At 47.8% G+C, this 25298-nt stretch overlaps 3 protein-coding genes across 9 annotated transcripts in view; 2 read left to right on the top strand and 1 right to left on the bottom strand.

The window, feature by feature from the left end:
- Positions 1-11045, bottom strand: SLC5A6 (solute carrier family 5 member 6). Of its 5 annotated transcripts, none has more exons than XM_023528510.1 (18): positions 10914-11045; positions 10119-10186; positions 7934-8042; positions 6570-7110; positions 6189-6254; positions 5790-5841; positions 5364-5431; positions 4864-5018; positions 4305-4445; positions 3999-4128; positions 3375-3463; positions 2906-3018; positions 2512-2579; positions 2049-2135; positions 1724-1905; positions 1405-1508; positions 1053-1168; positions 1-722 (listed from the first exon to the last, which is right to left on the bottom strand). In XM_023528510.1, the coding sequence occupies exons 4-18, from the start codon at positions 6960-6962 to the stop codon at positions 570-572; spliced, it is 1917 nt and encodes a 638-aa protein (XP_023384278.1). In that variant the 5' UTR covers positions 6963-7110; positions 7934-8042; positions 10119-10186; positions 10914-11045; the 3' UTR covers positions 1-569. The 5 variants fall into 5 exon arrangements, with proteins under 5 accessions (XP_023384278.1, XP_011354793.1, XP_011354791.1 ...); XM_011356491.2 differs by lacking the exon at positions 10914-11045 and adding an exon at positions 10705-10843; XM_011356489.2 differs by lacking the exon at positions 10914-11045 and adding an exon at positions 10577-10719.
- On the top strand, positions 10663-15537 carry ATRAID (all-trans retinoic acid induced differentiation factor). Of its 3 annotated transcripts, none has more exons than XM_023528511.1 (7): positions 10663-11055; positions 11752-11873; positions 13602-13673; positions 13891-13962; positions 14057-14178; positions 14643-14740; positions 15311-15537. In XM_023528511.1, exons 1-7 carry the CDS (start codon positions 10693-10695, stop codon positions 15344-15346), a joined length of 885 nt encoding a protein of 294 aa, XP_023384279.1. In that variant the 5' UTR covers positions 10663-10692; the 3' UTR covers positions 15347-15537. The 3 variants fall into 3 exon arrangements, with proteins under 3 accessions (XP_023384279.1, XP_023384280.1, XP_011354790.2); XM_023528512.1 differs by lacking the exon at positions 15311-15537 and adding an exon at positions 15158-15309; XM_011356488.2 differs by lacking the exon at positions 15311-15537 and adding an exon at positions 14981-15309.
- The window catches only part of CAD (carbamoyl-phosphate synthetase 2, aspartate transcarbamylase, and dihydroorotase), a 23147-nt gene continuing 13376 nt past the window's right edge, over positions 15528-25298 (top strand). Inside the window, exons 1-15 of the mRNA XM_011356486.2 lie at positions 15528-15750; positions 15998-16137; positions 17942-18071; positions 18951-19093; positions 19245-19386; positions 19564-19735; positions 19940-20125; positions 20311-20423; positions 20742-20887; positions 21158-21289; positions 21438-21671; positions 21796-22017; positions 22196-22384; positions 22639-22763; positions 22938-23068. Of these exons, the coding sequence (XP_011354788.1) occupies positions 15669-15750; positions 15998-16137; positions 17942-18071; positions 18951-19093; positions 19245-19386; positions 19564-19735; positions 19940-20125; positions 20311-20423; positions 20742-20887; positions 21158-21289; positions 21438-21671; positions 21796-22017; positions 22196-22384; positions 22639-22763; positions 22938-23068 (2287 nt within the window). The 5' untranslated portion in view covers positions 15528-15668. The remainder of the gene's footprint in view (positions 15751-15997; positions 16138-17941; positions 18072-18950; positions 19094-19244; positions 19387-19563; positions 19736-19939; positions 20126-20310; positions 20424-20741; positions 20888-21157; positions 21290-21437; positions 21672-21795; positions 22018-22195; positions 22385-22638; positions 22764-22937; positions 23069-25298) is intronic.

Below are 25298 nucleotides of genomic sequence, written 5' to 3'. Positions count from 1 at the left end.
TTCTAGGTCTGATAGCAGTTTTTATTCTCTAGGAACAAAGATACGTGGAGAAGAAACTCCAAAAGGAAACGAGCACAGATGACAAAATGACACTAGGGTGGTATGGCTCAGGAGTCAGATGGATGGCACACTTCACAGTGGACCTGGTCATGCCCTGGTTTCCTGGTTCAATATCTGCCCCATCCCCAAGTGCCCATAGAGGTAGGGGTGGGGACAGTGGGATAGAAAGCTTTCTGTACCCTACACAAAGGATATGAACATACCTGTCTGTTCTGAGAGGCCTCCCAGGGACACCAGAACTTCCCTCTCAAGAATGGAGGTAAACAGATAAGAATGAGAAGGGCCTGGATGTCATAGACATCCAAAAAGAAGTCACAGAGCCCTCTGTGGCTGACAGAATCTGTGCCTTGACTCGACAACTTCTACTGTACCATGAACTCCAAAGAACAAATTCCTTTGGCGCAGGCCAGGTCGTTAGTCATCCAGTCCCTGAATGTCCCTGCAGAACACATCAAGAAACTCATCCCTGTACTGCAGGGTGGCCTCTAGGGCTGGTTCCTGAGTCCAGATCACAGTGAGGTCTCCTGGAGTATGAAGGTGGGGCTGCTCCCCTGGTGGGCTAGGCCCTCTTCCGCCACTGCCATGGCCTCCTTGTCCCTGCTGCCCTTCAGCATCCCATTACTCATCTTCTCTGGAAACACTGCAGTGTCCATGGACAGGTCCTGGGGACACAGAGCAAAGGGAGAGGTGTGAGGTGAACAGGAAACAAAGGGGTGGGGAAGGAACTTAAGCAGAAAAGGTGAAAGACTTTGCTTTGAGCCTGGCTAGAAGGGAGACCAGAGCAAGGGGGAGAGGAGAGGGGAGGCCAGCACGCTGTGTGCCTCCCTGGGCTAAGAGCCTCTGCCTATGAAGCCAGCGCTTCCTTGTGGGAAGGAGCCTGGGCAGCTGCTAGAGAAAGGGATGCTGGGTGGGGGATGAAAGGAAGTCTGGAAGGTTCGGCGGTAGTCTGGAGAGGTTAAGGAAGGGGTCAATCTGGAAAACATAGGTGTTACCTGGCTGTAGCTTTTGCAGTGAAGTCGCTTCTGACAGGACAGGGGCAGGAGGGCCAGGAGTCTTGGCAAAACTGGGTAAATGGTCCGAGGGTTCAGGGTCCGGCCCCGCATCCCCCCTGAAGGTCAAAGTGCCTCTGGTTACCGTGTAACCAGTACATAACCAGCAAGCCCTCTGTTCTCGGGGTTTCCAGCCCCCAACCCTCTCCCACCTCCTGGAGCTCAGCCAAGAAACCGACTGTTACAGACATGCAGGAGTTCAGAGTGCAGGGCCACTTCTCCCCGCAAAGTCCAGATTCCCTGAGCACCCTCCCTCAGCCCATCGTTTCTGTGTCCCCATCCCATATCTCCTTACCAGTGAACAGACTGACAATCAGGCCCATCACAATGACTGTGGTGGAGTTGTGAGCGCTGTACCATAAGTACGACAGGGAATAGAGACGCTGCAGCCCTGCGGGCCTGGGGAGAGTAGAGGGTGAGGACAATTAGAAATTTACTAATAGAGTATTCCTTGGCCACCTGGCTCTACGCACCTGCATGGTCCTAGGGTCTTGGAATCCAACATCCAACATTTCCCTCAGGCCTCTGGTGCCCATTCCTTAGCAAGGCCCCTGGGAAACCCCTCAAAAATGAGCTACTCTCCCCAAGGAGAAAGGGAATGAGGCCCAACTCACCTGGAGCGGGTGGTTGAGGGCATTAGTGTGTTCATGGTGGCAGTAGTCAGATTGCCGGGCAGGGAAAAGCTGGACCCGTTAAAGGGTGAGGGTGCCGTGCTGGAGCCCATGTTGGTCATCATGTTCCCAATGCCGATCCAGAAGGCCATGATGAGTCCAGCCAACAGGCCCACGATGGCGCCCTGGCCAGAGACACGGCACACGCTCCTATCACAATGCCAGCCCTACCAAACCTTCACACCAGTTCCCAGCACTCATGGTGAGAGCCCTGCCAAGCCATGCCCCAGGTTCTGCACATGACTGTGGAGTCAGACGAGTCACTCACAGGAGGGTTGGCACAAGGAAAAAATATCCCAAGGCAGAAGAGTCCAAGCAGTGGTCCCCCAACCATGCCAAAGATGCTGATTGCTGCCTGCAGAGAACAGGGTTGGAAAAAGAACACACAGGTTCAGAGACCCCCAGCCTCATCTGCATTGCCTCAAAGCCCTCTTGTCAGATGTTTGCCTGTCTCTTCTGTCCAGAACCATCAGAATGCAAGAATCCAGAGGGCAGGAATGGGTATGGGAACATGTTTTGGGTTCTCTGAGGCTGATCTTTAGATCTCTCTGAGCCAACCATGTCCCAGGAAATGACCCTGGGACTTTTGGCTACTTGAGTCTGTTCACAGCTAAAGGTAGTCCATTAAAGAGCAATTTCTGACACCTGCTCCTATGTAGCTGTCTTCTCCAATTTCTGGTTTCAATATGTTTCTCCCCTAAAAATGGGTTTCTTCCCTCCATAGTCATTACCTGCAGCACGGGTCCCATCTGGGAGGAAATATAGGCCATTCCCAGACAAAGCAGCCCATAGCCAAAGGCTGGAGGAAAAGAAGGGAGGAAAGAGATGTGAGGTAACACACCAAAGAGGAGCAAAGCTCCTTCCTCAGCCAAACCACTACCTACGTCCCTAGACACAGGGCATGTTACTTCATGCCCCAGCTCCAGGTCCCTCCCACCCTGTCCTTATTCCTAGATGACTCAAAGACACCCCCCTCCCCAGGAAGTACACTGAGCTGTAAACAAGGTTGTGTGCTTCATTCAGCAAGTGCTGAGCCAAGGCTAAAGCTGGTGCTTTAAAGTGGACCGACAATGCTCAGGGTGTGTCTTAGAATGTGACTGAAGAGAAGAGGAAGCATAACCCCACCAAGGAGTCTGGAAATCATGATGGCCCGGCCTTCAGAGAACTGAGGGAACCAAGGTCGAATCAGGTCTTCCATCGTGACAGTTGCCAATGAATTGAAAGCAGAGGATACGGTGCTAAAAGGAGGAAGAGAAAGACACGCTGTCCCAAGAGAAGCCAAACAAGGGACTATTGAGTGAATAACGCCCTAAGGTAGGTGACGTGTGCAGCCAAGAAAGAGGCCTGGGAGGCAAGGACACTTGTCCTTTCCTGAGTGGGATATAGTTTTGTTCAGTAGACCAACTCCTAGTATTGTAAAAGAATCCTTCATCAAAAAAGGGGGCATCTGTCCCACATGGATAAGCTTTCCTTTGTCATCCACAGACGGATGGGCACGATGAGAAACTCAGAGGAATCCGCTCCTCTACCCATCACCCTGTACCAAATAGGGGTGAGCTACGCCAAGCCTGAGGGAAAGGATTGAAGAGGGTACCTGAGGGAGCCACTGAAGAGGCAGGCAACAAAGAGCCCAGGCAGGCCCGGCAGGCCTTTCAGAAGATCCATCACAAAATATAGGACGAACTGCAGGCAGAGCAGAAGTACACAGTTCTCCTGAGAGGGGAGCCCTTCCCCAGAGTGAGTCACGCAGGCAGCCTCGCTCCGCATGCCCCAGCCAGTCTGGTGCATCAGGAAGAGGGGCCAGGCACAGAGGGTGACCCCACAGTAAGTGGAGAGAAAATGGGCTCTGGAAAGAGGATGCAGTTCATACCCTAGCTCTGAGCTGAGCATGCTGGCCACCTTGAACCTCTTTTTTCTGTAAAATGAGGTTGTTGGGAGGGTTAGATGAGACCCCAGGTGGGTAACAGCCTTCGGCAGGGTATGTGGTGCATAGCGGTGAGTCAATGAAGGTAAGTCCCCACCCAGCTGGGTAAGCATTGTGATCAGGTGATGCTGGGAGCTGGAATCCTCACATCTAGATCGCTAGAATCTCAGAGTGGAAAAGAACTTAAATCCACTTCCTGCCCAGGGTAGGAGTCCTTTCTGCAGCCACCCAAACGCTTCTCTTGAGGGATGGGCCCCTCCTGGGCAGTGGAGAGGGCCAGGGAGGCCTTCTCACCTGGTCAGGGGCTGCCTGACTCTGCTGGATGCTCATGGGATACTCTTTGTAGTAGGCGAACATGACCAAGCCAATGAGGCAGCCTATGCAGAGGACCACCTGCTGGCAAGGGAAGACCGCATAGCAGGAGCTGCAAAAGAGGCCAGGGTCAAGGGGAGAGGGGGATTAACAGATACCTCAATCATGTTCCTGAGCCCCAGAAAGGAGACTCACGGCCCGCCCCCACCCCACTGCTTCCATGGAACCAGGGGGCCCACTCTCTTCCCCCAGCCTTTGCCCCACCGGTCTTCCTGATCCTGTACTCACAGTATAGCAGCCTTCTCCGTGCGGGAGCTGAGGTAGCGCTGCACCTGAGCCTGGTTCACCCCATACAAAGAGAGCATCATGAAGACGCCTCCGAAGGCCAAGGTCCAGAAAGTGTGCCGCACAAAAGGGTCTGGATCTAGCCTATAACAAATGCCCCTGGTCACTGCACCATAGCCCCAGAGAGAGACTCAGCCTTCCTTGCCCTCCTACAACAGGGGTCTAAGAAGGGCAGCGACATCACTTCAAGAGCCAAGGAGCTCCTGAAGGCAAGAAGTGGGTGGACTCAAGGCACAGCACAGCAAGTTGGAGGGAGAGCGCCACTCCTCCAACCCACAGCCTCATCTCAGGTACTAAACATGCCCTGGCCCTCCTTAACCACCAGCTAGACCCCTGTGATCAGCCTCTGTCATTGCAGTGCCGGCTTCCCACCTGTCTCAGTGCTGCACCTAAGGCTTCCATAGCTTGCCCTCTGCTTACTATATAGCCCTGAGCTCAGGCTCTAGCATGGGCTCAGCAGCCAGGCACTAGAGACCCCAGCCAGGGGAAGGGGTGTACTCACTCGATTCCAGAGATGTAGTCATACTGGGAAGCCAAATCCCACACGTGCCCCAAACCGCCCACCTTGGCTGACCCCACAATGATAACGGCCAGCTGCCCTAGGAACATGACCAGTGTCTGGAGCACATCTGTCCAGATGACTGCCTTCAGCCCACCCTGTAAGGAAAAAAAAGCATGCCTGATACAGGTGTCTTCAAAACCATCCACCAAAATCATTCACCAGTGAGGACACCATACTATCAGCAAGAGCACTAAATCGCTGTCTGAGGCATAGAGACCCTGTTGTCATTGCCACCCCATCCCCTACCTTCATATGCCATCCCCTCTCCTACATCCCATCCCCCACTATAATCCCATCCCACCTCCTACATCCCATTTCATTCCACCCTAGAATTTCATCCTACCTTCTCACCTATATCTTATCTCAACCCTTCTTTTCTTTTTCTTCCTATTTCCCCTCCTAAGACTTCTCCTCCCTCCCCTAAGACTTATTGCACTTACCAAAGCAGTATAGATGGTACAGACAAGGCCTAGGGTCAGCACTGACAGCCACAGATCAAAGCCAGTCACTGTAAAGAGATAAAAGTCACATTTCTGTCTCTGGAAAAGGGTTTCCCAGTGGAGACGCCAGAGAAACCCTGGTAAGACGTAAAGCATTTGATTGTAGGGATGAAATAAATCATTTACCACAATAGAAAAAAAATATTTGCAGAGCTCCACCAAAAGGTGGTGATTAACCAATTCAGATGGGGCACAGCAATTTCAAGTGAAATGAAGCAAGCCTGCTTCCATCTCTGGTGGAGATCAGCCAAGGGCCCATGCAATAAAATAATTCTCAGGCCAAAGTCAGATTTTCTTCTGCACACTCTCTTCTATCTGCCCCTCCCAGCCTACCGGGGTTGGGAGCTCAGGGCTGTGACCCCTCACCTGCATTGAGGGCCAGTGATGGTACATAGAGCACAACCCCCATGTAAATCACCTGTTGGGTACAGAAAAGAGAAAGTAAGGGGAAGAGATGAGAGTGGGCAGAGAGAGGAGGAAAAATGGACCTCAGCTCCAACGTCTCAACGGCCTCCCTTCCTTTCACCTAGGGTCACCTCCCTCTCCCTTCTTCCAAAATTTGGCTTGTTGCCACCATAGTGTCTGTGCTGGAACTGGAAGGCAGGGGAAGCAGGATGCCTCTGGGGGCTCCAGTGACACCAACCTCTAGCAGGAATTTCAATCCTGCCAATTTGAGAGAATGGAAGGCTCCAGCTGCCTCAGCATGTCTGAGCTCAGGTCCCCCGACCATTCCTCAGGCTCAATTTTTAGCCTTACTCCACTTACCATCTGAAAGATGAAGGTCACAGTCCCAAAGACTCGCACGGTTTTATTGAATCGAAGCTCCAGGTACTAGGTAGGAGTATAAATTTTTTTTAAAAGATATTTCTCCCCACTCCACGACGCATAATTCCACACACAACTTCCTTCTAGAGGTCTAGGATACAGGGACTATCCAATTCATAACCACTTTGGGCCCAACTCAGCACAGTACCCTCCTTCTCTCCCCATGTGACCTCACCTAGAAAGAACCTATAAACACACAATGTGGTCCCTGTCACTCTCATTAGGCAGAGGCAACCCAGGAATCCCTTGTATGTGCCTTGCTCCTCCTCTCCATCCCTGACCCTGGGGGTCCTATGTGCTCCTCTCTTTCTCCCTGCTCACCTCATATGCACTGGTGAGATGCAGGCGGTAGAAGATAGGGATGAAGATGTGTGCAGGGATCAGCAGCCCCAGGAAATATGAGCAGCCCAGGAACCAATACTGGGTCCCAAATCGGTAGATCTCAGCTGGCACACCCAGGATGGCCACGGCTGACTGGAAGGTGGCCAGCAGGGACAGTGCCACAGGAAAGCAGCCCATTTTGCGGTCTGCCATCAGCAGCTGGCCAATGGTATGCCGGCCCCAGCCACGACAGGCATGGTAGAGCCCAATGGCAAGGGAGAGAACCAGAAGCAGGATGAAGACCACATAGTCCACAAGGGAGAAGGCAGATGTGACCGTGCTTGTGTCTGAGGTTGGGGAGAGGGGAGCAGAGGTGGTCACCCCCACACTCATGTCTTCACTGTCTATGACCTGTAGCTGCTTGCTGCTCCTGGGCTCTGGGCTGCCACTTGGATAGGCAGTGACAAACAAGTGGCTACAATCTGGTTTTCAGCCAAGGTCTCACAGTCCTCCTTCACCTAGTGACATTGTCCAGGGTGACCTGCAAAGGAATGAGCTTCTAGTGAGGCCTATCGTGCCTTCATGGCTACTCACCCTTACTTAAGCCTGTGCATCCCACGCCCACCAAACTTGGACCGGCCAGCTCAGTGGCAGCCCTCGAAGGTCTGGAGGTCCTAGTATGGATTTGACAGGGGAAAATAAGGAGGAAGGAAGCAGTTGAGTGAGACAGCCAGGAGACAACTACTTGGCTAAGACCTTTCTGAACGTGAATAGCTGTGAAATATGAGTCTTCTTGGGTCTCCACCTCATAACAAAAGAAAAATCAACTCTACTTCACGTTTCTTCTCAGATGATTTCCCTGCCCTCACTTTCAGGCACAGACCCAGTTACTACAATATACTAAGCCAGCAGAGCCCAACCTGGCGCCACAGCCCAGCAGGGAGGAGGAAATGGAGAATAATGACAGAATGGCTTCCTCTATTCCCCCGGCCTCAGACTCCACTTCCCATGACCCCCCGTTTCACCCTAATAGCACCCCTTTTCAGCACTGATTCCCAATAAGAACCCCTCCACGGCAGCCCCAAACTCCATTCCAGGTACCCCTAGGCCAACCACTCCATTCTCTGCAATGCTACCAGATAGGCCTTGCCACCCACCTCTCAGCTGTTCTACCTGTAACACCACAGTCAGCAGCAGAGATCTGCGAAGAGCGGTGGGCATGCAAAAACGAGGGCGACGTGCTGGAGCCAGGGGTTCATATTATGATTGCAGGAGCACTTCGGGGAGAAGCAAAGCAGCCAGGAAGTTGGGGCAAAGGGAACAGCCAGGGATGGTGATCCCATCCTGCTGGGGCAGATACCTACCTAGAAAAGCAGTCCTTGTTGAGGCAGAGCTGTCTGGAGAAGTTGTGTGTCTGGAGCTGGGCAGAGACTGAAGGTCTGATTCTGTGAGTGACTGAGGTGAGATCAGGAACTGGGGGTGGAGTGAAAGCAGTTATTTGTTCTGGCCCCTTCAGGGAACCAATAGCTGTGGTCCAGATGGTCCTATCACCCCATGGCCCCCAAACTCCACCTCAGCTCCAGAGGCTCCAGAATAGGAAGCTGAGAGCTCACATTCAACAACATTCCTAGATGGATTAGGCTTTCACTCTAAGTCACACTTGGCACTGTGTGCTAGAGGGAATTGGAAAGGAGGGGCCGAGAGAAGATAGGAAAGTTGCTTTTCTGACTCCTGCACAGAAATACTAATCCTCAAATATACCATTGTCCTTAGAACAAGGAAGGATAGGATTACAAAGACACTGAGGCTTAGATGACTCAAGTGATCTTTTCAAAACTACAAAGCTGATTCTTGTCAGAGGCTAGATTAGAACCCAGGTCTATTCATTCCATAACCATACACTTTCCATTTATACCACACTGTCTTTAGAGACTATCCTCTGGGGTACTTATTGGTATGGGGAAAAAAAATGCCAGAGGATGCCCTGTATTTAAATAGCCTAAGGTGATGACATAACATTTTTTGAACTTCTGCTACGTAACTCAACAGTATTCTAGGTACTTTATGGACATTAATAATAATTATAATAAATAGTAAAAATAATAAAGTAAGCGAAAAAGTAGCCATAGCTATCACTCTCAAAACACCGTGTCTCAGGTTATGTACTTTACATGAACACTCTCTAGGAAACTAAGATTTAGAGAAGTTAAATAACTTGCTTAATGTTACAAGGCATGATACAAAACATGAGAGAAAGAAATAGTACTATCTGCAGGTATTACAGGTTATTCACGAAGGGCCCCAACCTTGATACTCCCAGAACCAGGAAAGCAGAAGCAGAATGTTAATTGTAGCAATCATTCATGGAACAAAGTTTAGATTTCTACTGATCTAGACAGATAATTAATTACAGGCTATGTCTTCTATATTTGCCAACTAGGAGAAAGATAAGCCTGGCTGTCTTCCGCCTGTCTTACACTGTGTTTTCGGGCAGATGTTGCCGGGCTGGAATGATAATGGCCTCACATAGATGAAACCTGAACTCTGAATCTCCTGGGGCCAATGAAGAGAGGAAATCAGAGCTGGCAACTCTTGGCTCACATGTTCTACAAAGTCACAAACGTTGAGTCCCCAGAAAAATGTTCCCAGCAGTCCTCTGATTTAATCTAAGGATGCCCTGGGCCTTTGTACATTGCAACATCTCAAGTTTTATCATTTTTACTATGATAGAGATGATGGAAACTACTGGAATGTAGGAGGAGAGAAGGTGTCTGCTGTGTGCAAATAAGAATGTGTAGTGGTAAAGGATTAGCGATATAAATAGGCAAGTACTTATAAAGAGAGGTCCCAGTATAGACTGGAACACAGACATAGAGAACTGGAGACTCTCTACTGCTGGGGTAAACTGGCAGGGCTTTCTGATAGAATTCTATTTGCATGAGGTGTGGAGAGCCCTCCTAGATAGCTGAAGAGAGAGCCATCTAAACAAGACAAGAAAAAACCTGACCCAGTAACAAAGCCTTCATCAGACATGATTCTCAAAACAGGATGGTGGCTTTCTAAAAACTCTACACTGCCCTCAACCCTATGGACTTGTATCTCTCTGAGAGACTGAGAGCCAAAAGTAAGAGCTGAGTTGTTCCACACAGGACACAAGTGGCCGGCTGTGGAACCCCTTTTAAAATGTCTAAAACAAGGAATAGAATCTTTCTGCACCACCCTACCCCAATCCTCATTTCAGTCACAAACTGCACTGGATTCCTTTAACTCCTACGAAAGGCAAAGGGGCCACAGCAGGACCAACTGTCTCCAAAAGATTCTGTCCTTCTGCTTAGAATTCTTCAAGGTCTGCAGGGCTTTGGGAGCCCACGCTAAAATGCTCATTTTAATTTTAAACTTAATGCTAACTTTTTATTTTAGTGCACATTTTAATTTCTAAGTCTTTAATACTTAGTCCCTCCAGACGCGGTCTCCCCATCCGGGTCCCCGTACCGCACCTTTGGGTCAGGGTCACGGGCCACCCTGGGACAGCGCTCACCTTCCCCTTACCTCCGTGGCTCAGCCAAAGCTAAGAAGATCCCCGTCGTTCTTCCCGAGATCAGTATCACTCCCTTTTTCTGGGAAGGCAAAGGAAATGAATGAGTTAGGGAAGCATCTACCCCTCGCCTACCTCCTCGCCAGACTCCGGACGCCGCGTGGTCTCAGGACAGCGGTGAAGGTGACAGGGTGCTCAGGGCGTCCCCAGGCGCGTCTCCTCCCGCTGGGGTTTGCCCTATGCCCTCCACTCCTACATCATCCTTACTCTATTTCCTGGTTTCCCACCTTCCTTCCACACGCGAACAGTACTGCCACCTCGCCACCCGCATCTAAAATTTTCCCGGGCCCCCAAGCCGGCGACCGGCTCGCCCCGCCCCTCTTCCCCTCTTCCCTCTTTCCAGCTCTGAAGCGTTCTTGGGATCTTCTTTGTACTGGCCCACACCCGTCCGGCCCGCCCCCGTCCGGCCCACCTGCCGGGTCTCCACGTGTGGGTCTGGCTTCGACTGAAGAACCCGGCCCGCAACACGTGGGCCGGGTGACAGCGGGACCTGTCCCCTGCCCGCCCCGCCATGTTTACTGAGAGCAGATGGAGTGGCACCGAGACACTGCGGAGACGCGACCTCGGCGTCTGGGCGCGAGGGCCGAAGGGGTGAAAGAGCGGCGTCAGGGAGGCCTTCAAAGGGGGAAAAGTAGAGGGAGTGGAAGAGGAGCGCTGACCTCCGCGAGCTGCCCCTACCCCCAGCCCGCCCCAGGCCAACTGGCCCTCAGCGCTACTCCACTCCCCGGGAGTGGGGCGGAGCCACATACTCAAGTCTCGCGAGCTGCTGAGAAGGACGAAGGAAGGGAGAAAATGTTCCCTTGCGGGCCTGGCAGTCCTTCGATCCCGGTACCCTGGGCTGCGGCCCTGCTCCTCGCTCTGGGCGTGGAAAGGGCTCTGGCGATACCCGAGGTATAGAAGCAAGTTAGAGGTTGGAATGAAGCAGAGCTGCTGGCCAGCCGTGTGTCGCGCTCGCTCGCCCTCGGCTCTCTTCTGCGGGCCGGCAGCTCTGATTGCGTCCCTGAGGCCTCCCCAGGGGTAGCGCAGGCGGCTCCCGCTCCTGATTACTCAGGCTGCACAGTTTTCCCAGCGCCCTCGCATTGCCTACGTCCAAAAGCCTTTGAACTTTGACCTTCTCTCTCCTTTATCTTTGGATAATATTAAATTGTTCTTTGTACAGACGAGTCCTCTGGCTCTTCTGCTGGCTCTCCATGCACAAATGTCGCATATCGTGCGGTGATAGGACTGTACTTTCTGTAATGCTTGATGAGTTCTTTGTGTACCTGCAGTCCTTTTTACACCCAGTCACACCGGGGCTAAGTTGAGAAGTCACTGGAGAGGATATAATAAATATGTTCAAACAGTGATCCTCAAAGATGAGCGCCTTCTCTGGGTAAGGTCTGGTTGCAGAAAGTCTGGTGCTCTGATTGGGCACCTGGTTCTAGGGGGAAAAAAATGCATGTCCTAGTCAAACCTGGTAGAAAAGTAGGACACTTTCTTGCTCTATGTTAAAGGAGTTCTGGAGAGGAATACTGGCAGTTAACTTTTGATCCCTGTTTGTTCTGGTCTTGGCTTTCTGGAATCCTAATAGTTTTTTCTCTTCTGCAGATATGCATCCAGTGTCCAGGGAGTGTGCAAAATTTGTCAAAAGTGGCCCTTTATTGTAAGCAGACACCAGAGCTAATGTTGCACGCCCGCTGCTGCCTGAATCAGAAGGGCACCATTCTGGGGTGAGGGAGAAGACATCCATGGATAATGGAAAAAAGTTCCCAAGTTAGATTCCTCAAGGCTTGCCTGGTTGGCTTTTGGGATAAATATTTTTGCCTATTTTGGAGGCATCTAAATGATGATTTGCAGACTTTTAAATCTGTTAGAGCATTTTTGGCTAGGTAAATAATCTTGTGGTTATTCCTGGTTGAAACTGCATAAAAGTCATAATTTTTGCCTGTTTAAAAAAAAGGCTTTTATAGCTTTGTTTTTTAAAAAAGCTTTGTTCTTTTGTTTAACTCCTTTTGTTTAATTCTTTGGATTATTTACTGTGTGTCTTCATGAAATGAGCTGCTTAACCTCTAAGACAGTACTAATATGGTTTTCTTCCTTCTGATTAATTCATGTTCATCTTTGAACAAATTCTTCTTCCTGCCCCCTTATGCAGGTTAGTCCCTGCATTTTCTCCCTTTACACTCTTGAGAATCCACCTATTCTTATAGCTTCAACTGTAACCACTGTGCAGGTATCTCCCAAAACTAGATCTCTTTTAGTATCCTTTGATCTCTCTCCAAACGCCAGGTAACTGTGGGTACCTCTGGCTTCCTGTTCAACATTTCCTCTTGAGTAATACCCTCACTTCAAACTCAAAATGTCAAATGTCTTATTTCCATTTTCCTCTTTCCCCAATCTACCTAAGTACATCTCTATGTTAAACTTTCTGAAAAACAAAATTTTCCCATTATCACTCTCTGGCTTGAAAATTAGATTTCCAATTATTTGTCCACTCAAACCCTTCATGAAGGTCTGGCTTTGGCCTACCTCCAAAAGCTTTGTACCTTTATTTCTTTGTTCAGGCTTCTCTCCTTACCTGAAATCGCCTTCCTCCACCAAAGTAGTACATATCCATCCTTTAATTTCAACATCTTTTATGAATTCCTCCTACTACTAAATATCAGAGTAATATTTTTAATTTTTTTACTTTCACTTATCCTTAGTGATTATACCACTCAAATTTATATACTGTCCTGTGATTTCTTTCATATTGTAATTTAATGTTTATATTGTTTTTATTTTTCGTGGTGGCCTTGTTCCCCTACTACATTGTAAGCCATTGGAAAGCTAAGATGTTGAGGGGTTTTTTATTCTCCAAATTTTTGCAGTTAGTAGGCATTCAGTAAATACTTGTAGACTAAAAGGACAGACAGCAGTAGATACTGAAGAAAAAAATAATGTGGCGTGATCTTTAATATTCATTAGTTTACATCCAATCTGTGATAGAAAATGCACTTGGAAAAAGCTTTCATTTATATGATTTGCATTTTTTTTATTTGAAGGTCCTTTGTGGATCTGAGAATCATATCATGATGTAAGTTTCACTGACCTAGCCGAGAAACAAATTTCCCATATATGCACAGATGCAAAGAACTTTCTGCCGTGATGCAAATGTACCATATCTGTACTCTCCAGTACAGAGCCACTAATCACATGTTAGTGGTTACTGAACACTTGAAATGCAGCTCATACAAATGAGGGCCTGAATTTTTTTTTATTTTAAATTAATTTAAATAGCTACATGGAACTAGCGGTGACTAAATTGGATGGTATAGAATTAAAACATCTACTACAGCACCGAGTTTGTGGCCCTAAACACAGTTGCATTCAACTAATATTAGCAGAAAAGGGGTTGTATTAGCTTATTGTGGATAGAGGAGAGACACATAGTTACACTGATTATCTTATTTCATCAGGCTGGATCTCCAAAACTGTTCTCTGAAGGACCTAGGTCTAAATTTTCCTCAGGCACATACTGCTATCATCATGTAAGTGGTTAGTTATCCTCCCTGCCAAAAGGTGACTATGGCAAAGGGTTGATGGGAAAGTCTTTGAGGATGGAATCCTAAAATGATATTTGAATACTAATCTAAACTTGGATAACTCAGAATGAGAACTGGATTACCAGTCCAGAACAATGTGTGAATGGAAGGGTGTTCTAGGGTGTTTTCCTAGAGCACAGTGCTAACAGTGTGTGCTTTTCAGAGACCTGCAAGCAAACCCCCTCAAGCATGACTTGTCTGACACCTTCCATGGCTTCACCCAGCTCCAGACTCTGTGAGTAAGGGTAAGGGGTGGGGAAGAGAATCAGAGAGGGGCAGTGCTGTGAGCTCAGCAACCTGGGACTGCATATTATGACTGTTGTTTTCAGGATACTGCCACAAGATGTCAACTGTCCTGGAGGTATAAATGCCTGGAATACTGTCACCTTGTATACAAACAACCAAACCTGCCTGGGGCAAAGGAACCTTTGTAATAGCACTAGGGATGCAGGTATGCTATCTCATCTCCACCCTTTTGGGAATTGCCTTTTTCTCTTTTGTATTCTCCCCTTTCAGTCAGAAAGACAGTAAAATTGCTTATGCGCCTTTCGTTCAGGTTTCTGAGGCTTTAACTCCTTGGAAAGAAAAGATATTAAAACATTTTATTGTCAATAATATTGAGATAGTGACTGACAGATGGTCGCTGGATTTATGGTGATCATTTCTTTACGTATATAAAGTTTAAATAACTGGTGTACACCTAAAACTAATATGATATTGTATGCTAGCTATATTTTAATAAAAACCTGTAAAATTGATGATGATGATGATGATGATGACGACGTTCTAATTATCAGTAGTCTTCTTTCTCTAACTTTGACCTAGAAATAATTGAGAGAATCTAAAGTTGAAGCAGATATTTGAGAAATATACCTAAGGAGGTCCAGTGATGTTCTGTTTTTCTCTGGCTTCCAGAAATATGTCCTGAGAATGGATCTTGTGTGCCTGATGGTCCAGGTCTCTTGCTGTGTGTTTGTGCCGATGGCTTCCATGGCTACAAGTGTATGCGCCAGGTAAGGAATTAGGCCTTTAGTTAGGTATAAGAGAAATCTATAGAGCAAGAACCTCTCAGAAAGAAGAGCGGTAAGACCAGGAGCTGATGCAAATCACCTAGAGAAGGAAACTGAGAGAATTGCTCTGGACGAGGGGATAGGTATACCAGGAAAGAACTGGATGTTAGGATGTAGCCCTTGGTGTTACTTTTTTGTTTGCTTTTTCTTTTTCTTTTTTTTTTTTCGGTCTTTTATTCACAGGGCTCGTTCCCGCTGCTTATGTTCTTCGGGATTCTGGGATCCACCACATTATCCATATCCATCTTGCTTTGGGGGACCCAACGCCGAAAAGCCAAGGCTTCGTGAACCAAATAGGTCTTCCTACTGACCTAAATATCCTGATCTATCTTAGCTCAGCCAGGGATATTTGATTCCTAGGCGGATTGGACAGCGGGTCGTCCTCAAGGCTGAGGCCGCCATTGGAAGATGGAAAATTGCACAATGCCGAGCGTCACTCCAGTCCAGAAAAGGACTAGTACCAGTTCCCATTTGTGCTGTTAACTATAATAAACTTTTTTTTTTTTCTTTTAGGGAAAGGCGCCCTGGCTTTGTGTGTTTCTTGGTTAGGGTGGGAAGTACCGCTTTGGGGAAGTCCGCTTTCTTTTCAGGTTTCCCCTGGCCTTGCGTGGCATAGACAGGGTCCTCCAACCCCCGCGCCGCCTTGGCCCCGCCCCTTACGTGTCGGCCCCGCCCCTCACGCCGTCTGCGGCCCGCGCCGCCGCAGTCTGCAGCCTCTCATCCTTTTCCGCCGGGTGCTTGCTCCAGGCACCCGCGCGGTTATTAGCCACGTGGGCCGAGTTTGGGCGCACAGTTCTCACGTGGTTCCAGCATAGGCGGAAACTTGGGCTTCCAGCTTCTCTGCTTGCCCACGTCTCTGAGCTGCGTTCCCATGGCGACCCTGGTGTTGGAAGATGGGTCGGTCCTGCGGGGCCAGCCGTTTGGGGCCGCTGTGTCGACTGCCGGCGAAGTGGGTAAGCAAGCCCGGGCCGGCTGCCGACCTCATCCCACTCTGCTGCCCCTCTTTGCCCAGCCTGCCCTGCCCAAACCCCGCCATTTTCCCGCTGGCACACCCCCTCCCTCCCATTCGGCTCCCATACACCCAGCCCAGGCCCTTTGATTCCTCACTGTCAAGGCAACCTCTTCTGGGGCGTTCTACCGCGCCGGTCAGTGTTCCAAAGGATGCCCTACCTGAGCCTGAGTCCTGCCTCTTTCTTACAGTATTTCAAACCGGCATGGTCGGCTACCCCGAGGCCCTCACTGATCCTTCCTACAAAGCACAGATCTTAGTGCTGACATATCCTCTGATCGGCAACTATGGCATCCCCGCAGATGAAGTGGATGAGTTCGGTCTCAGTAAGGTAGCCACACCCAATGCTTTCTCTACCATCCTTTTCAAATCAGTAATTATTAATTGTTAGTGAAGACACTGACATTCTGGTAGGCATCCTGAAGTGAACGAACGTCCTCACCAAAGCGATAAAACAGGTACTGTGCAAGGCTTGTTAAGTACCTTGAGAGGCACAGTGCTGAAGGCCAAGCCAGAGTCTGGGCTCTGGTGAGGAACCAGTGAAGATTTTTTAGCAGCAGAGCCCTGTGATTGGAGTAATGCTTTAAGATTAGTGGGAAAGGGACTAGAAACGGGGTCACAACATTTCCAGAGACAGTGGGACACCCTTCCCAGTTCACCTACCAAACCAGTGAAGTTGATTATCATCTTCTAAACCTAACTTTCCTTACCTTGATTCATTTTCTACCACTTTTCAGTAGAGTTCTTACCTCTAGACAAGAAAACTCATTTTATTCCCACAATGAGGTTTCCCCTATCCCTCCTCCTCTGGAATTTGAAAACTAAGTTGCACTCTGAGAGTTCAAGTAATAAAATAAATCAACACAAGTTAATAGAAGAAATCATTATAGCCTAGGTGCAGTATTTCTCAAACTTGTTTTGTCTTAATCCAGGCTTACTGAGCCTTTAATTCTTAACTTGCCTTCCCAATCACCCTGACACTTGGGAAAGGGACTTCTAGATAAGGGACACACTTGTTATTCCTGGAAAGGACCATTCTTCATCACAAACCTATAAATACACCACATTCTAGTTTTTAATGCAGTATCTTGGTTAACACGTCAGTATTCAGCTTTGTCAACTGTAAACACACAAAATTGATTTTATAAAACTGCAAAATTGAGGCTCTGACAGAACCAAGATGAGCAAGGCATCCTAGAGAGCCACCAGACTACCATGGATGCTTTTGTGCCACATGCATTGTACACAGATTTGTCCATCTGCAGACTAGTCCTCCTGGCCACAGAGGGTTCTGCCACACTAATCTTCAGATCCCTAAAGAACAGTTTCAATATCCATCTTGCTTTAAATCCTCCACCACTAAGCAGATATGATTTAAATAGGCCACTCCCTCCTACATAAATTACCTGTTTTTCTTTTTAGTTATTAAATGTTTATCTGCTGGGTAACAAATTTGTGTTATCTTTTTTTTATGATAATCCTCTGTGAAGGGAAGGGTATAATCATGCCTAGTATTATTAAACTTTTTATTTAGTAAAGAATTGTGTACCTACTTGTCTTACACTGCTTTTACCACACTCTGTAATTATGATCTTGTTTATTTACATGTTACCTTATTAATTTTCATGCTCCCTAAGTAGCAAATTAACATGTGACACAGGGACCTTGTCTTTTTTCATGGTCACTACCCCTCCCCCAGCACTCAATGTTTGGTTACCTTGCTCTTGAGGAGTTCATAGTTGTCTGAGGAAGACACATAAACACATTCATATTACCACATAAATAGCAAGAACAATGGAAATGAGTTTAGGTGAGCTGTGTAAGGAAGAGGCACAAGCTGCAGTGGGTAAGTTGGGGTGACTTCACAGAAGAAGGGATTTGCGATCTCAGTTTTGGATAAAGGAAAAAGAAGGCGAATGTCATTTTTAATGATTAATCAGGCATCCTGGGCCCATGTGTTCAGTGCTTTATATGGGAGATGGCATTGCTTGTAAAGGGCAAAAGCATGAGGTGCTTAGTGTGTTTAAGGAATGACAGGTCATTCAGTGTAGCCAAAGTATAGGTCTATGCCGGACAATGGGAATAGACTACATAGGGAGGCATGCGGGCTTCTCATGATCTCCTTCCATCGACAGTGGTTTGAATCCTCGGGGATCCATGTGGCAGGATTGGTAGTGGGAGAGTGCTGCCCCACGCCCAGCCACTGGAGCACCATCCGCACCCTGCACGAGTGGATGCAGCAGCATGGCATACCTGGCCTGCAAGGTACGGTGCAAGCACAAGGGTGTTTGGGCAGAGCACAGGTGCCTGGGTGGAAAGAGTCAAGAGCAGATCTCTGTGCACTATTGAGACTCGAGTCCAAGTGTATGATGGAATATATCTTATTTGAAAGGTTTCGACTGGGGTCTCAGGCAAGGAGCTTAGCTCTTGCTGACATGGAAAATTTCAAACATACAAAAAAAGAGAATAGTATAATAAACTCCCAACTTCTATAGTTATCAACTTAGGGCTAAATTTATTTCATTACCACTGCTATAATCCCAGATTATTTTGAAGCAAAATTCAGACATTGTGTCATTTCACCCATAAGTAGTACGATATCTATGAGAAAGGAATCCTTTTTAAAACATGACCATAACAACATTATCATATCTTTAAAAAAATTAACAAAAATTTCTTAATATCATTAAATATCCAGGTAAGGTTTAAAGTTTTTCCAATTACCTATTTTTTTTTTTTTTTTTTTTTTACTGTTTGTTTATTTGAATCTGGATCTAAAGATCCATACATCACATTTGGTTGATATGTCTTTTTAATCTATGGGCCTTGTAACCTATTTGACAAAAACAGGTCCGTTTTTCTTTGGAGTATCCCAGAGTCTGCATTTTGTTGACTACATTCCTATAGTGTCATTAAGGGCGTTCTTTTCCTGTAAACAGATCTAGAGTCATGGTGCAGTTCATCTGTGATATTTCTGGCAAGAATCCTTGATAGTAGTGTACTTCCATCAGGATGGCCTAGGATTTTGATGCCTGTAGAACAGCTGTGTGTGACTCGGGGCTCTGGAATGGAAGTGCTCCTGGAAGTCTCATGCATGACTGTGTTAGGGGAGTGTGATCTCTTCAGAGTGTGCTCTTTTGACAGGAGTGGACACTCGAGAGCTGACTAAGAAGTTGCGAGAGCAAGGATCTCTGCTGGGAAAGCTGGTTCCAGATGGGACAGATCCTGCATCCCTGCCATTCTTAGACCCCAATGCCCGCCCCCTGGTGCCAGAGGTCTCCATTAAGGTACAGAGGCAGAGTGGGAGAGTGCTGCAAGCTGTAGTACAGTCACCATACACTCGAGGGAGAAGTAGAAGAGGCCTCAGAACTGGGGGTAGGTGTGCGCATATCTGTACCTATTAATCACAGCCACTAACTGTTGTCCTTTGTTCCTCAGGCTCCATGGGTAGTCAATGCAGGGGGTACCCCTCGGATCCTTGCTTTGGACTGTGGCCTCAAGTATAATCAGATCCGATGCTTGTGCCAGCGTGGGGCCGAGGTCACTGTGGTACCATGGGACCATGCGTTGGACAGCCGGGGTGAGTAGCTGGGGTCTGTACGTGACCACAGACAGACAGCATGGGTGGGAGATCTGTCCCTACAACACGAGTTGTAGGGAAGACAATGGAGATTAGGGCTTCAGTCTAACGGTAAGGGCTGCAAGTGTGTCTCTAGTTGAATACTGGTTTTGATGTCATCTTTTCCGCCCACTCCAGAATATGAGGGTCTCTTCCTGAGTAATGGCCCTGGTGACCCTGCCTCATATCCGAGTGTAATATCCTCACTGAACCGTGTCTTATCTGAGCCTAATCCCCGGCCTGTCTTTGGGATCTGCCTGGGACACCAGCTGTTGGCCTTAGCCATTGGGGCCAAGACTTACAAGATGAGGTGGGACTTATGGGGAGAAGAAGGGTCCACACTACTGACATGAGGGTTGGGGAGTCTTGGGAATGGGAAGAGAGTTGGTGTTTATTAGTATTGAAACAAGAGTGGGGGCTGGTGAAAATCCTAGATTCAATAAGAGCTTGGTTTGGGTCATTGGTGAAGGGGGCAGGTGAAAGGGGCCTGTGACTCAGCTGCTTCTATCTTTAGATATGGGAACCGAGGCCATAACCAGCCATGCTTGCTGGTGGGCTCTGGGCGCTGCTTTCTGACATCCCAGAATCACGGATTTGCTGTGGAAACAGACTCACTGCCAGCAGGCTGGTTTCCTCTCTTCACCAACGCCAATGATCATTCCAATGAAGGCATTGTACATGACAGCCTGCCCTTCTTCAGGTGAGCCTGGATGATTCTGGCAGAGTGACTGGATGTGCACAGCTTTGAAGCTCCCTGGGACTTGGAGATCCAAGAAGTAAAGCATAATAGTGGGCCCCAATCATCTATCCCGCTACCCACCTCTGAGGCTGCCAGTGCCCAGGCCAGTGCTGATGACAGGTTTCATGACCTAATCTCTTCAACAGTGTCCAGTTTCACCCAGAGCACCACGCTGGCCCTTCAGACATGGAGCTTCTTTTTGATATCTTTCTGGAAACTGTAAAAGATGTCACAGCTGAGAACCCTGAGGGCCAAACAGGTAAGCACCTGAGTAGAACTGAGTTGTAAAACCAAGAACAGGGCTGGCTCCAGGATGGGCATAAGACTCACATGCCCCAGGAAACATATGCTTGAGAGGTTAAGGAGGCGGGGCGGAAGGGCAACCAAGCCAAGATGGTTCGTTTATGCTTCTGTTGAAAGGAACTCCTGAGTCATGAGTCCTGGGTTCTGATCCTGACTCTGCCACTCATTAGAGGCATGACATTCTAGATTCTTCTGTAAAGTGAGAGGGTTAATACAGATGATCTCTGCGGTCTCATTCAGCTCTAATAGCTTATGACTTTCTTTGCCTCCACAGTTCGAGAACGGCTGGTTGAGCGCCTCTGTCCACCTGGGACTCCCAGCCCAGGCTCTGGGCTTCCACCACCACGGAAGGTTCTGATTCTGGGCTCAGGGGGCCTCTCCATTGGCCAGGCTGGGGAGTTTGACTACTCAGGCTCTCAGGTAAGTCGTGTCCATCCTGCGCCTCTGGGTGCGTGACCCTCAGGAATGGCCGAAGTCTTCAAGAGAAGGGCTGAGGCATGAACTGGTCATAGGGAGGAAATGAACAAGGAGATCTAGGGAACGTGCAGCAAGATGAGGTGCTAAGGAGTAGAAGTTGGTTGTTAGGGACTAAGAATACAGAGAGGAAAGAAGAGGAAGAGAAATGCCCGCCGGGGACTCCACAGCCTTGCTTCTACAGTTGATGCCGACAGGCCGTCCTTGTCCACCTAGGCGATCAAGGCCCTGAAGGAGGAGAACATCCAGACATTGCTCATCAACCCCAACATTGCCACGGTGCAGACCTCCCAGGGGCTGGCCGACAAGGTGTACTTCCTCCCCATAACACCTCACTATGTAACCCAGGTACGATGGGGCTGAGGCGGGGCTGAGGAAGGGGACCTGTGTGGGTGGGTGGGGGGAGGGTCCCATGGTCGCCCTGGGTTTCTAAACCTCTTTGATCCATCCCCTGACCCAGGGTCCTGATGCCTATTATGCCTCTCTCCTCCCTCAGGTGATCCGTAATGAGCGCCCGGATGGCGTGTTGCTGACTTTTGGAGGCCAAACAGCTCTGAACTGTGGTGTGGAGCTGACCAAGGCTGGAGTGCTAGCGCGGTATGGTGTCCGGGTCCTGGGCACACCTGTGGAGACCATTGAGCTGACTGAGGACCGACGTGCCTTTGCCTCCATGATGGCAGAGATTGGAGAGCACGTAGCCCCCAGTGAAGCAGCAAATTCCCTTGAACAGGTTCGCGGGGTGGTTGCGGGGAGGTCGAATGGTGTTCATATCTTATTTTCTCTGGGCCCAGGACCCTCTGCTCAGCAGGCAGTCAAGGCCTGACCTGTTTGTTCATCTCTTCTGCTCACTACAGGCCCAGGCAGCCGCTGAGCGACTGGGGTACCCTGTGCTGGTGCGTGCAGCCTTTGCCCTGGGTGGCCTGGGCTCCGGCTTTGCATCTAACAGGGAGGAGCTCTCTGCTCTGGTGGCCCCAGCTTTTGCCCATACCAGCCAAGTGCTGGTAGACAAGTCCCTGAAGGGATGGAAGGAGATCGAGTATGAGGTGGTGAGAGACGCCTATGGCAACTGTGTCACGGTAAGTGATAGAGGCAGGGCGGGAGTAGTGTTAGGCAGTATGAGCTCTTGTAAAAGCAGAGGCCAGGGCTGAGATCTTTGAGGGTTCAGTGTCCTTCAGACCCAGAGGCAACACAACCCTGAGCTATAGCCTCCTGACTCCCTTTGGCAGTCACCTCCATGAGACCCTCCCTTCCCAGGTGTGTAACATGGAGAACTTGGATCCACTGGGCATCCACACTGGTGAGTCTATAGTGGTGGCTCCAAGCCAGACACTGAATGACAGGGAGTACCAGCTACTGCGGCAGACGGCCATCAAGGTGACCCAGCACCTTGGCATCGTTGGGGAATGCAATGTACAGTATGCCCTGAACCCTGAGTCTGAACAGGTGAGACTCTAGGTCCTGGAGCTGGTATTTCTTCCATAGAATTTTCAAGCCTCAAGGCTAAGAGGCCTTTTGGCCCTGCAAACACTGGAGTAGAAGCTAGGATTGTCTTTGGTGGTGGTAGGCTGGTGGGCGGGGGCGGGCATTTGCTGTGCATCCCTTTGAGAGGGCTTTATTTTCTTGCCTTTCTGAGATTTCTCTTAGATGAGCCTTCTAGGCCAGTTAACCCAGTGACTCTCTGTTCTCTCTCTTTGCAGTATTACATCATCGAGGTGAATGCCAGGCTCTCTCGTAGCTCCGCCCTGGCCAGTAAGGCCACAGGCTATCCCCTGGCCTATGTGGCAGCCAAACTGGCTTTGGGCATCCCTCTGCCTGAGCTCAGGTACAAGGTGGGGGAGAGATCAGGGAGGTAAGAGGGTGGGGAGCTGAAGAAAACATTCATGGAGTAGGAAAAGGATATTAGCCTGGATATGTGGGAATGGAGAGAGCTATCTGGAATCTCACCCTTTATGTCTCCCACTCTGTCCTTTTGGCACCCCCACCTGCTGTCTTCCAGGAATTCGGTGACAGGGGGAACAGCAGCCTTTGAACCCAGCCTGGATTATTGTGTGGTGAAGATTCCTCGCTGGGACCTCAGCAAGTTCCTCCGCGTCAGCACAAAGATCGGAAGCTGCATGAAGAGTGTTGGTGAGAGAGACACACCCCAGGAGAACCCTCCCCAGATCACCCCACGGGGTCCCACTTTTCCCAAGAATCTAGAATATCATAGAGTTAGTTCGCCGGCACGGCCTTTCAGCTCCTATCTTAGCAGCTCCTTGGAACATAGTTTCTCAGTGCTAATAGGGACATTTCAGACTAAGATATAGTCCTTATTAGGGGTGGGGATTAAAGGCATCTGGAATTCCATGACAGAGTACACATGCCACCTCCACTCCCAGATGGCATGTCAGAAGCTCTGGGATGCAGTGATAGCCACCAGACAATCTCTTCTGTCTCATACCATTGAGTTGCTGAGGTGCCTGCAAAAGGAAAGTGTTGTGGCCAAGTAGAGGGCAGGGCCAAGAGCCGAAAACTAGACCTGGTTGCTGCTGTTCCTCTCTTACAGTGACACCAGTTCTGTGAAACTCTGCCCACAGCATTTCATGGCATTTTGCCCAGGGCTGCCCTTAAACTGTTAGTGACAGTGATGGTTTGTTTTCTGTGCTAGTTTAAATACTGATGTTTGGGAGAAACAATGACTACTATTTTCCTGTGAACCCTTCTAAATCCAAGCCAGCACCATGGCAGCCATTCTTAGCATATCCTTGTCTCTGAGCACTTTCTGCTATTGTCACTAATGAATTTTTTTTTAAAGCAATATGTAAGATCAGCAGAATTTCAGAGACCTCTTTCATAAAAACAAGGAAAGTAAGTAGTGAACACTGAATGGGCACAGCAGTCGGTCTCCACGCAATGGTGGAGTGTGCTGGAATTGCGTTCATATGCTCCCTTACAGTGTCCTTTTTAATTGCCTCAGACTGTTCTCTAAAACATTTTGTTTCATTAAGAGCAATAGTAGCCTTTAAACAAGTAAGTCTAAGCTCAGATTTTATTTCAGAATTTTTAGAAATCTTATAAGACTGCCAAGTTGTTCCTTCTGGAGATGAATTCCTGTTATATGAAAATTATATGAAAACATGGGAACGAAGCCATAATTAAATTGTGGCTAGAAGAAATGGATTGGCAATAGAACAATCAAAGATTGGTTCCTAGATAAGACATCTCAGTTTTAACATATATTCAAGTATTTTTGGAATGTGATCTTTAGTAACTTTTTGTAACTTTTATTATATAAGTTAAGATATATGCATCATCAAGAAATAGAAAAGATAGTTTAACTAATGAATAATCATTAGTCACCTGTAATAATAATAATAATAATCACTTATAATCTTGTCACACAAAGACAATATATATAATCATATTAATTTAATCATATATATGATTCCAGAATTTTTCTGGGCATGCAAGTAATAGTATGTTGAGTTTTTCTTTTACCCAAAATAAAAACTTATGTAATGTAACCACATTATGAAGGAATTAAACAAAACACTCATAATCTATTTCCTTAACACTATTAACATCTTGGTGTTTTAAATTTTTTTGAAGAAATATTAGGGTTGTAAACAGAAAAATACAGTCGGTAAGAAATACTTGAAAACCCTAGGAGAAATTGTCAAAGGACATAAACAAAACTTTACAGAAGAGGAAATTAGTAACCAAACGGGGTTGGGATTCCTCTTATCAGTAAATAGAAATCTAGTTAAATGAGATAACATTTTTGCTTATTAGCAAAAATTGTTTAAAATGATCATACATACTTCTTAGAAGATTGGTTAAACCTATTCTTTGAATCGTAAAACACACTTCTGTAAAGCAATTAATGCTTACGAAGGTCAGAACCTATTGCCCCTGTACTTCTGGAAATTTATACTAAAGATAATCCCCTCGCCCTGTAAAAAAAGATAATCCAAAGCACAGAACACATCACAGCCTTACTTAGAATGATGAACACTTCAAAGCTACATGTCCTTCAGTAAGTGAGCAGTTAAATTCTGGTAAATCATACAGAAATTAAACTGCTGGTAAAGAGGTCACATAGCAATGTGAGAAGATGCTTACAAAGAGAGTAGCAGGGTGGAAGTTGTATGTGTGCTATAATCACATATAAAATATACCTGGGGAAAAAGTCCAGGAAGAAGTATTATAAAGTGATAGTTATAAATGCGATTAGCTCTAGGTGGATTCAAGGAGTAATGGTATCATCTTCCCATTATCCAGACTTTTTGATAAAAGTTTTAAGGGATGAGACAGATTCCAGATGGTGTCCTCACAATATGAATAAAGCAAACTAAGTGGATAACTATCAGTGGCTGGG

Source organism: Pteropus vampyrus, unplaced genomic scaffold, assembly GCF_000151845.1.
Source record: "Pteropus vampyrus isolate Shadow unplaced genomic scaffold, Pvam_2.0 Scaffold28, whole genome shotgun sequence".
Lineage (NCBI taxonomy): Eukaryota > Metazoa > Chordata > Mammalia > Chiroptera > Pteropodidae > Pteropus > Pteropus vampyrus.
This window is presented reverse-complemented; position numbering and strand designations above follow the sequence as displayed.